This window comes from Otolemur garnettii, unplaced genomic scaffold, assembly GCF_000181295.1.
Source record: "Otolemur garnettii isolate 467f Iridium unplaced genomic scaffold, OtoGar3 scaffold00018, whole genome shotgun sequence".
Classification (NCBI taxonomy): Eukaryota; Metazoa; Chordata; class Mammalia; order Primates; family Galagidae; genus Otolemur; species Otolemur garnettii.
In genome coordinates, this window is record NW_003852413.1 from 6,580,786 (window position 1) to 6,594,542 (window position 13,757).

At 47.7% G+C, this 13,757-nt stretch overlaps 1 protein-coding gene across 1 annotated transcript in view; it reads left to right on the forward strand.

Moving 5' to 3' along the window:
• Positions 1-9,246, forward strand: part of GRB2 (growth factor receptor bound protein 2) — an 82,135-nt gene extending 72,889 nt beyond the window's left edge. Inside the window, exons 4-6 of the mRNA XM_012803142.1 lie at positions 1,147-1,269; positions 6,412-6,580; positions 7,126-9,246. Of these exons, the coding sequence (XP_012658596.1) occupies positions 1,147-1,269; positions 6,412-6,580; positions 7,126-7,311 (478 nt within the window). The 3' untranslated portion in view covers positions 7,312-9,246. The remainder of the gene's footprint in view (positions 1-1,146; positions 1,270-6,411; positions 6,581-7,125) is intronic.
• Positions 9,247-13,757: the final 4,511 nt, after the last annotated feature.

Genomic DNA, 13,757 nt, shown 5'->3' on the forward strand with positions numbered 1-13,757 from the left:
GGGCGCATGTGGTCCCAGCTACTTGGGAGGCTGAGGCAGGAGACTCGCTTGAGCCCAGGAGTTGGAGGTTGCTGTGAGCGGTAATGCCACGGCACTCTACCCAGGGGGACAGCTTGAGGCTCTGTCTCAAAAAAAAAAAAAGAATATGGTTGCTTTTTTTTTTTTTGTGGTTTTTGGCTGGGGCTGGGCTTGAACCCACCACCTTTGGTATGTGGGGCCAGCACCCTACTCTCTGAGCCACAGGTGCCACCCTAGATTTATAACTTTCATGGACTAATTGTTACCTTTGATATTTGCATATTAAATGAATGCTAGTTATCATGAAAGATAGATCTTTATTAGCTAAAGATGATTTTGAAAAGAGAAAATGTGTTTATAGTTCCTCCATCCTCATTAGTGATGGTTTCATTTTGAAAGCGTGAGCAGCTATGGCTGTGAGCTCTCATGCAGGTGTTCTCTTCTGAGCCCTGGGCCAGGGTGTCCAGGAACTGTGTGCCCCTTTCTTCTGGACAAAGTTAATTAGCATTAGGAGCAAAAGAGTCTATAATTTACTTCAAATGAAAAGCTCTTCATTTTCCGATTAGCTACTGTGTTATATTGTAAATTATGATGTTCCTGGTGGCTTCCAAAGGTCACTCTGAGCAGTGAGGACTTGACAGGAGTGCTGATCTTAGATGGCTGCTGGTGGCTACTGTCACAACTGAACCTTTTTCCCTGGGGCTATGAGCAGGAGCCTCCATGCCTTCCCCATCTCCTCCCCTTTCCCCTTACTGTACTGTGGCAGAGTATAGGGAGTTACAGGGAGGCCTGTCTTCCCATGTGGTCAGTCTGTCCTGTACTCTAGCCCATTGGCCTGGCCTTCCTGGGTGCCTTTCTAATGAGTCAGCAGGGGGCCCAGTGGACACGTGTTTTCCTCTATAGAAAGAGTAGCCCATGATGGTGCTTGGACAAGTCACAAGTAGAAAGTGGAATAGGGCAAAGTCATTTGAAGTTCCATCTCTGGGGAGGACCTAGGGTCTATCCTGGGTACTTTGGGGCTGGGGGCAACTTCCCTGGCAAGGAGTGTTGTTTCTAACATTTCAAAAGCTGAATATCCCGTTTCTTTGTGGAGACACAGGTGTTGACTGGCTTGCCTTCCTTCTTTAGGTGGTTTTTTGGCAAAATCCCCAGAGCCAAGGCAGAAGAAATGCTTAGCAAACAGCGGCACGACGGGGCCTTTCTTATCCGAGAGAGTGAGAGCGCTCCTGGAGATTTCTCTCTCTCTGTCAAGTGAGTATTTCTTGCTCTACCTGGAATCCTGTCTCCAACTTGATCTCAATCGTAAAGCCATGAATGATTTTAATTTTGCATTAAAATCCTAATTTCTGACTTTTCTTGAAAATTAGTCCTAGCACCACTAGGCGTTGATTCCCATGTAGAAAATCTTTAGGAGCCGGGCAGCAGCTCCCAGATGACCTGTACCCACAGTTTCCTCTAATCCCCACCACTCCCACTCTAAGATCCTCTCCCTCAGTCAGGCACCCTTGCCATCTGTAGGGTCCCTGCTTCTGTCTTTTCTATATATCATTGCTATTGTGGCTATCATTGCTTGCCTTTCCCAGTAGCCTAAACCTCCCAGCCCCATCCTAGGTCCCTTACATCAACTTAAAAATGTTAGCACAAGGGATTTGGGGGTTGTACTTTCCCCAGTGGTGAATTTAAATGTTGGAGGAGAACTGGTAAGCAGTAAATGGGGAAGGTAGAGACTTCTACTACCTTGGAAAGCACAGAGATAATAAATTAGAACTTGGCTCGGTGCCTGTGGCTCAAGTGGCTAAGGCACCATTCACATACACCTAAGGTGGCAGGTTTGAATCCAGCCCGGGCCCTCCAAACAACAATGACGGCTGCAACCAAAAAAATAGCCAGGCACTGTGGCAGGCGCCTGTGGTCCCAGATAGTTGGGAGGCTGAGGCAGGAGACTCGCTTGAGCCCAGGAGTTGGAGGTTGCTGTGAGCTGTGATGCCACAGCACTCTACCCAGGGGGAGAACTTGAGGCTCTGTCTCAAATAAATAAATAAATAAATAAATTAGAACTTAAGGATTCTAAGTAGTACACACCTCATCTGAGAAATTAGGATGTTTGAATGTTTCCATGTTTTTGACTTTGAGTCATTTTCTAGTTATTACATTATCATAGAAAACCTTCCCTCCAGGAATGTGACTGATCACTTCCTCAGTCATATGAGGAAATGATTAGGTTAGTACTCAGATTGCTGTTGTGTTTGGAGTACAGTTAGTTTTGCACGATCATAGCTCACTGCAACCTCCAGCTCCCAGGCTCAAGTGATCCTCCTACCTCAGGCTCCCAAGCAGGTAGGACTTACAGGCTCATGCCACTATACCTGGCTAATTTTTTTATTTTTTGTGAAAACTGGAATCTCACTGTATTTCCCAAACTGGTTTTGATCTCCTGACCTCTAGTGATGCTCCTGCTGCCTTGGCCTCCCAAAGTGCTCAGAATACACTCATGAGCCACTGTGCCCAGCCAAAATTGCCACAGTGGCCAAGTGACAAAACCATTCCCCATTTAAAGCATGAGAGTTTGCATTTTCAGAAATAAACTGAATATCTTGTTTTAGGACCAATATATGGTTAAAATATAGATTTTTTGAAATGCAGACTTAAATTTATAGTTGTGTCCTTTTTCTTTTTTTTTTCTTTTTTGAGATAGAGTCTCACTTATTCACCCTCAGTAGAGTGCTATGGCACCACAGCTCACAGCAACCTCAAACTCTTGGAAGTTGCCCCTAGCCTCAAAGTGCCAGGATGGACCCTAGGTCCTTCTCACAGATGGAACTTCAAATGACTTTGTCCTACTCCACTTTCTACAAAGTGATCTCTTGCCTCAGCCTCCCAAGTAGCTGGGACTACTGATGCCCACCACAACGTCCGACTATTTTTAGGGATGAGGTCTCACTCTGGCTTAGGCTGGTCTTGAACTCCTGAGCTCAGGAGATTCACCTGCCTCGGCCTCCCAGAGTGCTAGGATTACAGGCATGAGCCACTGCACCCTCCCTCATGTCCTTTTTCTAAAGGAAGAAAGGTTTGAGGTGACATTTGTAATAACCTCACAAGTATATTTGCTGTGTATTCTCAACATATGAATATATGAAGAAGTCATGTACTGTGTTTCCCCGAAAATAAGATACTATCTTATATTTATTTTTTTCTCAAGAAGACATACTAGGGCTTATTTTCAGGAACCTCAAACTCCTGGGCTCAAGCGAGTCTCCTGCCTCAGCCTCCCAAGTAGCTGGGACCACAGGCACCTGCCACAATGCCCGGCCATTTTTTGGTTACAGCTGTCATTGTTGTTAGGTGGGCCTGGGCTGGATTCAAACCCACCACCTTAGGTGTACGTGGCTGGCGCCTTAGCCACTCAAGCCACAGGCGCCGAGCCTTTTTTTTGCAGTTTTTGCCCGGGGATGGGTTTGAACCCGCCACCTCTGGCATGTGGGGCTGGCACCCTACTCCTTTGAGCCACAGGCACTGCCCGGAATGTCTTATTAAAAAAAATAAATGTAATACAACAATCTACATTTGTTCAAATACAGTTAAGTCATCTTCTTCTGGAACCTGACAGGGGGAGCAGACCTTGTTGGTGGGGCTAGCGCTAGTGATGTGTGAATTCCTTTCCCCTAGCCGTTTGCACATGCGCAGTAGGATGCCTGCAACTGTGGTTACCACATGCGGTTACCACATGCGCACCCGTGCAAGTGCAAACAGCTCGGAGAAAGGAGCTGTGGCAGGTAAAAGGTATTCCAGTCTTCCTTACCTCTTGGAAATTCTTGGCACAGCTATGTAGATATGCTGCATAGCCACACCCATCACTAGGTCTTATTATCGAGGTAGGGCTTATATTTAACAAATGCATAGAAATCCTGCTAGGGCTTATTTTTTGGTTAGGTCTTATTTTCGGGAAAATATGGTATGTAACACAGTTTTCCTCTTGTATGAAGGCTTTCTGAAGTGCCTAATTGGACATAAACAAGTCAGGGTCTGAGCAAGAGTATCTTGGCATGGGTTTGTGGAGTATTATCTCTCATGAACTTGTATGTCATGTGTTTTTCTTATCTTTTATAGTGACCCAAGTAGGAATGAGACAGTATTGGGTGAGGGGGACAGTTAATTGCTGGTGGTGGCTAGAACCACTGGAACTAGGGGCTGCCTATCTGCTGAGCAGCCACCACCTTTTATCAAATAGTATTTTAAGGAATTATTTATTATAAAAGTAAAACAGGCATCATTACTGGCTTTGATAGCACCTTCCAAAGGTTAAGTTATACTCTTAACTCTGACATGAACACTGTAGTTAACGTGTATACTGTTGGGAAACCACCTGCATGGGCACCAAGAGGGTCGGCCTCTGTGGGGCCAGACGTACCACATGAATAGGCCCTTCCAAATGAAGTGCTCTCACCTTCTGCACTTTTTGTGCTTGAAAAGCAGTGCCATCTCCAAACATGTGTTGTCCTATATTTGGTTGCTTCCTCGGGGCTTAGTGCTGCCACCTGCTGGATTGTTCTCCTGAACATTAAGACTGACAGAGAGCACTGGTTGAGAAAGGCATCTTGAGAGCAACTTGTTTTCACTTAGAAGGATGCACTCATCAGTCCTTCCCCCAAACAGTCTGCCATTCCAACCTCCTGAGCTTCACTCAGGTCTGGCCTGGGTTTCCTCTGCTCTGTTACCTGCCAGCGTGCCCCCCACCCCCAGTAAGCCTTCTGCACAAACAGGCATTACTAGGGGTTTCCTAGGCCCAGGAGGCCATCCTGGACTCTGTCTTTAAAAAGACAGAAAGAGAGGAGATACTTGTTCATTCAGTGAATAGGGCTTAGCCAGCTGTGAACAGGACAGGCAGAACCCTTGCTGAGCTTGTGATCTAGCCACTTATCACTGTGAGAAACCAGGGAGGCCTACGCTGGTCAGTCATGCTTTTGCTGGTTTTGCCAGACAGTACAAGAGGGAACATGTTATCTGGGGATAGAGAAATTTGGGATGGGTTTTGGTATCTGGGCCTCTCTTAGTGTCTCAATATGCCCTTTTGTTCTGAGACCTTTTTCCCACGAGTAGAACTAAAATTCCTGAATGGAGAACACAACTTTGAACTGTTCCTACGTACAAGAGAATTTTCAAAGTATTTCTAGTCTCTACTCACCTGGTTCCTATCCTGCTTTTCTAGTCTTTGAATATTACATAATTTGGGGGACATTAGTTAAGTCACATTCCTTGGGCCAGGCAAGGTAGCTCACACCTGTAATCCTAGCACTCTGGAAGGCCAAGGTGGGTGGATAGCTTGTGTTTGAGACCAGCCTAAGCAAAAGCAAGACCCCACCTCTACTAAAAATAGAAAAACTGGGGGCAGCACCTGTGGCTCAGTGAGTAGAGCGCCAGCCCCGTATACCAGGGGTGGAGGGTTCAAACTCAGCCCTGGCCAAACTGCAACAACAACAAAAATAAATAAATAGCTGGGTGTTGTGGTGGACACCTGTGTCCCTACTCAGGAGGCTGAGACAAGAGAATCACCTAAGTCCAGGAGTTAGAGGTTGCTGTGAGCTGTGATGCCACGGCACTCAACCGAGGGCGATAAAGTGACTCGGTCTCTACAAAAAAAAAGTTAGAGGTTGTTGAGAGCTAGGACACCAAGGCATTCTACCCAGGGGAAAGCTTGAGACTCTATCTCAAGAAAAAAACAAAAAAGTCACACTCCTTGACTAAAGTGAGGTTCTGCCACATTTGGTAGGGTACAGGGCACGTGGACATGTGGAATAGGTTAGGGCATTCTCTGTCTTACATACATCTTCGGGATAAGGCCAAAGCTGGTTTTCCTTGTCTAGTGAGGATTTTTTTTTTTTTTTTTTTTGAGACAGAGCCTCAAGCTGTCCCCCTGGGTAGAGTGCTATGGCATCACAGCTCACAGCAGCCTCCAACTCCTGGGCTCAAGCGAGTCTCCTGCCTCAGCCTCCCAAGTAACTGGGACCACAGGTGCCTGCCACAACGTCCAGCTATTTTTTTTTTTTTTGGTTTCAGCCGTCGTTGTTGGGCGGCTCAGGCTGGGTTCAAACCTGCCACCATTTAGGTGTATGTGGCTGGCGCCTTAGCCACTTGAGCCACAGGCGTTAAGCCCTAGTGACGATTCTTCATGTTTCTGGTGCCTGTCATCTAAATGGAGGGTCTTCAGGGATGCTCAGTGCTTGTCCCATCTCTTTCCAGCCAGAGTGTCATGGTGCTCTGCAGTCCCTGGGCCCCGTGAGCTGAGGAATGTTACTTGAGGTTCTTTGGGAACTACACCTGACTGGGCAGAGAGCCCCTCGCCAGCCAGGACAGAGCCCTTTGGCTGTTTCACGTGTTTTCTCTGCCCTTTCCCAGGTTTGGAAATGATGTGCAGCACTTCAAGGTGCTCAGAGATGGAGCCGGAAAGTATTTCCTCTGGGTGGTGAAATTCAATTCTTTGAATGAGCTGGTAGATTATCACAGATCCACATCTGTCTCCAGAAACCAGCAGATATTCCTGCGGGACATAGAACAGGTGCCACAGGTAAGCCTAGGAAGAGAGATCTGGATTATTCTTAGCAATTAAGAATCACTTCTCAAACTAGCAGGTGCCCTTCAGAGGATGGCTTCTGGGGCTTCTGTGCTCATTATTCCAGATGTTAGCCTTTTTTAATGCTAAACATTTGTGGTTTTGAATAAAATGCTTTTGCCTTCCTGTTCCCGAAGGCTGCCCCCTCTGAGGTGGTGTGTTGAGGTTTTGCCACCTGCCTATCTAGGGAGAAGGTCTTTAACACACGCACTCAAAGGTTCTACCCTGGAAGCGGACTGTGAGGAAGATTCCACTTGTGAGGGAGTGGAGTCTCACTCATTCCTGTCTGCTTATACCTCATCCCTAGTCACCAGTTCCTACCGCCTGTGGCATTCACCTTTCAACTCTGTAAACATTAAGGCTGTCGTCAGTGGTAGAAACTCAGATCCTGGGACGAATAATGTGTGCACATTTGTTTCCGCCTTGTCACCCATCTGACCCTAGAGGTGGCTGACACAGTCAGGAACACAACGTGTGTTTTCTCCCCCACTCTTTTGCAGCAGCCAACATACGTCCAGGCCCTCTTTGACTTTGACCCCCAAGAGGATGGAGAGCTGGGCTTCCGTCGGGGAGACTTTATCCACGTCATGGATAACTCAGACCCCAACTGGTGGAAGGGGGCTTGCCACGGGCAGACTGGCATGTTTCCCCGCAATTATGTCACCCCGGTGAACCGGAACGTCTAAGCATCAGGAAGAGATTATTTAAAGAAAATAAAATGTTTAAAACAAAAAAGAATTAAACCCACAAGCTGCCTCTAACTGCAGCCTGTGAGGGAGCTTAGAACACCTGGCTGGGTCACCCTGGTGACCCTCTCACTTTGGGTGGAACTTCGGGGGGTGGGAGGGGGCGCTGGATATAAAAATGCCAAAACTTACCTATAAATTAAGAAGAGTTTTTATTACCAGTTTTCACCGCTGCTCTTCTTTTTCCTCCTTTATCCTTTTTTTCATCCTTTTCTCTTCTGTCCTTCAGTGCATGATGTTTAAGGACATCGTTAGTCCTAGCTGGCACCAGTAATAAAGACAAGAAACCAAGTGGGCTGGTATTTTCTCTATGCAAAATGTCTGTTTTAGTCAGAAGGACTGAAGGAAGGACAACTGTTCTGTGTTCTTCATATATACACACAAAGAGGAGAGGACAGGGCAGATCGAAGCCATTACTGCTTAGCTTCCACCAGAGGGAGGGGCCCAGAGGCGCCTGCCTTCCACCCAGGCCCCAGTTAGAAATAGAGAGGGGGTGGAAGAGGGCATGTTGTCTGCCTCCTTTGGCTTCTTGAGAAAGTCAAATCAAAACCCATGTCTCATTTTTCACTTTGTTTTCCCTTCCAAATGGTATTACTGAGCATGTTGTTTTTTCATAGTGCCTTTTTCCTTATTTTAAGGGTTGCTTCTGAGTGGTGTTTTTTTTTTTTTATTTGTTTTGTTTTATAATAAGTTAAAGACAGTCCAGAGCTTTTCAGCCAATTTGTCTCTGACTCTGTGTAAATATTTTTCCCTACAGGAGGGGGAAACAGGGTAGAGAAAAGGAGACAAGTGGAAGTGGAGGGCAAGGGGCTTCACCCGCCCAGAGCTAAGCCAGGCATCTTAAGGGTTCAGCTTTAATGTTTGTGAGCCCACAGGGTTTAAGGGAACCTCTGGCCCAGGGTGCTCTGTGACCAGCTGCCAGTGAAGGAGGGGAGGTGAGGCCGTTCCATGTCTGCCTAGCTCTGGGGGCGTCAGGAGCCTTGCCCTTGTGGTCTCAGGTGTTGTCTGCCCCGCCTTCCCTCTACAGCTCCTCAGATGCAAACCCCTAGAGTCAGCAAGTTTCAAACACAGGAAAGCTGGAGGAGAAAATCTGCCTAAACTGTCATGTTTTAGTTGTAGCAGGTTATACCGTATTCCTACACTGGGGAAGAAAATGAGAGTGTTTCCTTTTTGTTCTTCTTGCTCTAAAGTTAGGTTATGGCTGTACCTATGTATCCCCTAAACTGTCCAGATAAGCACGAGGACAGTGTCAAGAAGCTGAGCAGTGTTCACAGTGGGCTGCTCCCTCAACCCCCTACAAGCGAAATGTCCCAGAAACAGGGAAAATTGGGCAAGGAAAGGTAGATAGGAAGGCCAGGACCACTGCAAAGCTCTCTGTGTCTGTCTGCTATCCACTTTGGGTCCCTCTTAAGGATGTGCTTGTAAACTTCTCTCCACCTACTTCTCTTCCCACAACAAAAATGAGGTTACTTCCTGGGAGTCAGGAAGATAGCCTTGGGCCTTTGGGCTCCCAGGCTGTCCTGGGAGTCCCTGGGACTCTGGTTATGGACATGAACTCAGCCTGGAGCTCTGGGCAGTGCCTGGAGGTAGCTCCTCTTCTGGACAGCGCACATCCCGCCCCCCTCGCTCCCTCTCATTCTGCTTTTTTCTTCGCTGATGATAAAAGGAATCTGGCATTCTACACCTGGACCATTTGATTGTTTTATTTTGGAATTGGTGTATATCATGAAGCCTTGCTAAACTAAGTTTTGTGTGTATATATTTAAAAAAAAAATCAGTGTTTAAAAAGACCTATGTACTTACTCCTTTAACTCTGCGGATAGCATTTGATAGGTAGTGATTAACTGTGAATAATAAACATACAATGAGTTCTTCGCTCTGTATCTTTTTTCCCCCCCTTGCCTTACTTAAAAATTGTAAAACTATGTCAAGTGTTAGGCCCGGGACTGGGGGGCTCAGCTCACCTGGGTGAATATGTGGGTTCCATTGGGCCTCTTGAGGAACTACATAACAACAGAGAATCTCAGACCCCATCCTCAGGTCTAGGATATTTTGGTTGAGGGCAAAACAAGCACATCTAGTGTTTTTGATGTAAAGAAACCACAGGCCACACTTAGGAAACTCTGGTCTAAACCAAGAGGTTTGGGAGGACAAAGAGCTTGGTTTGTTTGGTTCTCCCTCTCTGTGTTAAAGGCACAGAGGGACAGAAAGACCTCTGATGAAGCAGGTTTAATGTGCTAATGATCTGAGACACACTTGTCTGCCGGGAGAGAGTAGGTCTGTCAGCTGCACTCACATAGCTGGCTACAGAGACCCAAAAAAGGTTTGTTTAGAGAGAGACTGAACAGAAAAGAAATTAAGCCCAAGGAATTTCCACTTATGTTCTTAAATAGACCTCAGCCTACCACCTCCCTGTGGCTGTGCTGCCTGGGTGGGGTAGTTTTCAACCCTCCGTTCCCTGCAGCCCCCTCATGCCAGAAGGAACGTTACCAGCTGCTGCCCTGCCAGTCCATCTAGGCTAGCTGCCTCAAAGCTGGGCAGAAATTTCCAAAAAGGGTCCGTTTAAGTGAAAAGGCAGTGTCTGTCATTTATCCTCATTTGAGGCCTTTTGCTTACTTCCTTGCCCCCTCGCCTGCCATTTGCTTCAGAAGAGCATCAGAGTTCCTGGGAAATCACTGCTTCTGTGCACCCATCAGTTTGCACAGCTTTCTTGACAGTTGGGTCTCATGGGTCTATAACTCCTGGGAAGGCATCTGGGTGGAAACACCTTTGGAAAGTTTCCCAGCCCAGAATTCTAGCCAGGGAAAGGCAAGGGGTGGCCAGATGGCACCCCAGATCACTGACACTATTCCCTACATTTAGTGACCTGGGAGCTTGTGACAAGCTTATCTTCAGGTATGGAGGAGACTGTGATAAACTGCAGTGTCAGGCTGCTTAAGCAGCATTTTATAAAGAAAAAAATGCCATTGCACAAGTGGTCTGCCCTTGGACACTTGTTCTGCTTGGCCACCTTAGGTGATCTTAAGCTCAAAACCTTTGCTTTACAGAATTCCTGGATGACTTAGGAAAAACTTAAAGTGGGATTGTATTTATGCACCTTGGAAATACTCTTAACTTAAGACACTGTATGTACATGGCTTACAAATTCCACGGACGTGAGCCCTATTTTACATCCAAGAATAAAGAGATAGATGCTCTTGGACTTCTGTGTGTTCATTCGGGAGCAGGGAGCTTCTTAAACTAAGTCCTGCAGGGTTCAGGGATGGCTGCCTCAGGTTATGTCTCACTGTTAAGGAAGTGAGAATGCAATTCTGTGTGCCAGCAGCACTGAGATACCAATATTACATGATGGTGGTGCTGATTCAGCCACTTGCTGCCCAAAGCATTTCAAACACTACTCTTTAACGGAGTTACTCTAAAAGCCATACTGTATCCCATCCAAAAAAGGAATTACTTGGCGACAGTCCTTCATGTCTTGTTTCTGGCCCTCCTGTGAGTACCACTGCTCTTAGGTCTCCAAGGACAGCCTTATTTTCTGATACTTCTGAATAAGGGTTTAGAAAGCAAAGCTACTCAACCTGTAGGTCAGTGGTTAGGGCGCCAGCCACATACACCCAGGCTGGTGAGTTTGAACCCAGCCCAGGCCAGCTAGACCGCAATGACAACTGCAAGCAAAAAGTAACTGGGCAGGTGCCTGTAGTCCCAGCTAGTTGGGAGGCTGAGACGAGAGAATCGCTTAAGCCCAAGAGTTTGAGGTTGCTGTGAGCTGTGATGCTACAGCACTCTACTGAGAGCTACATAGTGAGACTCTGTTTCACAAAAATGAAGGAAGAAAGGGAAGGAAAGGAAAAGGAAGGAAGAAAGCAAGCAAAGCCACTGCAGTGATTTCTAAGTGTCAGTGGGACCTCTAGAATAGCTGACACCAAAAGACTGCTTGCCTTGTGCTTAGGCTTGAGAGATGGCTGGAGTCTAGGGGTGGAGGCTGGAGGGCTGGTTTCATACTGTGCTGAGGAGGCAGGGAGGCTGGGCACACAGGGTTTTTTAATTTACCCTCCTGAAGGTGTGTAGGGTTCACACATGAGCTTCCTAGGGCAACTGGTGTGTTAATTCTCCTGGCCCTGGAATTGGAGGGCTTCTCTCCATGTAGTTAGAGGCTGAGGGAGGCCCTTGTTACTTCTCCCCACTCCAGTGGCTGCCCTTTCCCCTCCTACACTGAGGCATAACTGCTCTGAGTCACCTGAAACTGGAAATTACCACACTTCAGGCTTCTGTGGAACTAGATACAGACACATTGCTCAGCCTTGATTCTTGTGCTATTAAGCAAACACAAGCTATTGGGTAAGACAGACTTTCAAAGGGGAAATGAGCCCTGAGGCAGGTTGGGGGCTCAGGGGCAGAGGGGACCTGACCTTGGTTTGGGGTGAAATCAATTTGGTCAATTACTAAGAGAACAGTAGGCAGAGCAAGAGGTGGCAGGTGCGCAGAGGGGTCTTTCCTGCAGTGAGGGCAGAGTCCAGGTGGGTCTGTGGGGCTCACTGGCCCTCACCCACTGCCTGCTGACACTAAAGGCTTCCAGAGGTCTTGTAGACAAGCCACTCAGTGCAAGGTGAGTGCCAGGAACACCCGATTTGCAGCAGCACTCAGACCAGAATCCCAGGCCTAACTCGTGGGTGACATGCTTGGTTAGACACACACCCCCTTGTTTTCCCACTGGCTGGATGCAGGAGAGGACTCAGATCTCCCACTAGACTGGACAAAAGCAGGAAAAAGGCCCGAAGTGTTGCATCACCAACATTAGAGCAGCTCCCTACCCTCCTTATCCAGGGGCCACCCTGGGAGTAGGCGTTCAGGAGAGGCCTAGTGAAAAAGGTTTTAAGGGAGGAAGTAGAAACGCTCATTATCCTCTAAAATATAAGGAAGCATGAGTGACGGCTAAACCACAGGTCCCACGAGACCAGCACTCTCCCCACCACCCAACAGACGTGGTGGCTCCTTGGGCCCAGCTCCACTCTCCAGGCCTCACTGCTGGGGGCAGCAAGACAACTCTGCCTGTTCATTTCTCTATATTCTGACTACTTCAGCTGCCCTTGTCCAACCATTGGGCATGTCTATGTTGAGATCATTGCCTGCTGCGCCTCCACACCTCGTTTAGGCCTCTACAAATGCTCCTCCCCAGAGAAGTCCTCCCTAAATGTAATTAGGAATGACATTTCTTGGCACAGTCTATTCCCTCCGTTTATTTTCCCCTTAATCCCTGTCACTACCTCACAGATTTCCTTCTGTGCACATGCTGTCTTCTTATCCCCCCACTAGGCAGCGGTCCCCCTTCTGGTGGGACCTGGGTCACTGTTGGCTTCCCTAGAATAGTGCCTGGAAGGCACGGGCTGCTCCATAGTATTCATTATGCAGTTTAAGAGTAGTACCTCCCACCCAGGCGAGGTGGATCAGGTCTATAACCCAGCACTCTGGGGGCAGATCCAGTGGATCTTTTGAGGCCAGGAGTTCAAGACCCGCCTGAGCAAGAGTGAGACCCCATCTCTACAAAAGAAATAGAAAAATTATTGGCATGCAATGGTGGGCACCTATAGTCCCAGGTACTCAGGAGGCTGAGGCAGAAGAATCACTTGAACCCAGGAGTTTGAGGTTGCAGTGAGCTATGATGACACCACTGCACCCTAGCTTGAGTGACAGAAGAAGACCCTGTCTCAAAAAAGTAGTACGTGCCAGATGCTATGGTAGGAACAAGGCGCATGATGCCTTACTGGGGCTGGGGAAAAGGAGGGGTAATGTGAGAAGGTGTGTGCAGAGTGGGGAGACACCAGACAATTGAGCTTCGACAGAGACCTGAAAGCTGAAAAGGAGGGTCACTAGGCAGAGGGAAGGAGAATCTACTCGGCAAGAAGTTAACATGGCACTCTAAGTGCCAGAAAGGCTGAAGGTAAAAAGGAAGGGGAGACATAGGGGCCCAAAGAGAAGCTGGCACAGGAAATGGAGGCCTGACCAGGCAGGGCCGTGGAAGCCACAGGAAGGAGCCAGAAGTGGGCACCCTGGCTCGGCACCTGTGGTTCAAGTGGCTAAGGTGCCAGCCACATACACCTGAGCTGGCAGGTTCGAATCCAGCTCAGTCCCACCAAGCAACAATGACCACTGCAACCAAAAAATAGCTGGGCATTGTGGCAGACGCCTGTAGTCCCAGCTGCTTGGGAGGCGGAGGCAGGAGAATCGCTTGAGCCCAGGAGTTGGAGGTTGCTGTGAGCTGTGATGCCATGGCACTGTACCCAGGGCAACAGCTTGAGGCTCTGTCTTAAAAAAAAAAAGAAGTGGGCACCCTGAAGGGTTTGTTTTCTTTTCCTTTTTTTTTTTTTTTTTTTTTGAGACAGAGTCTC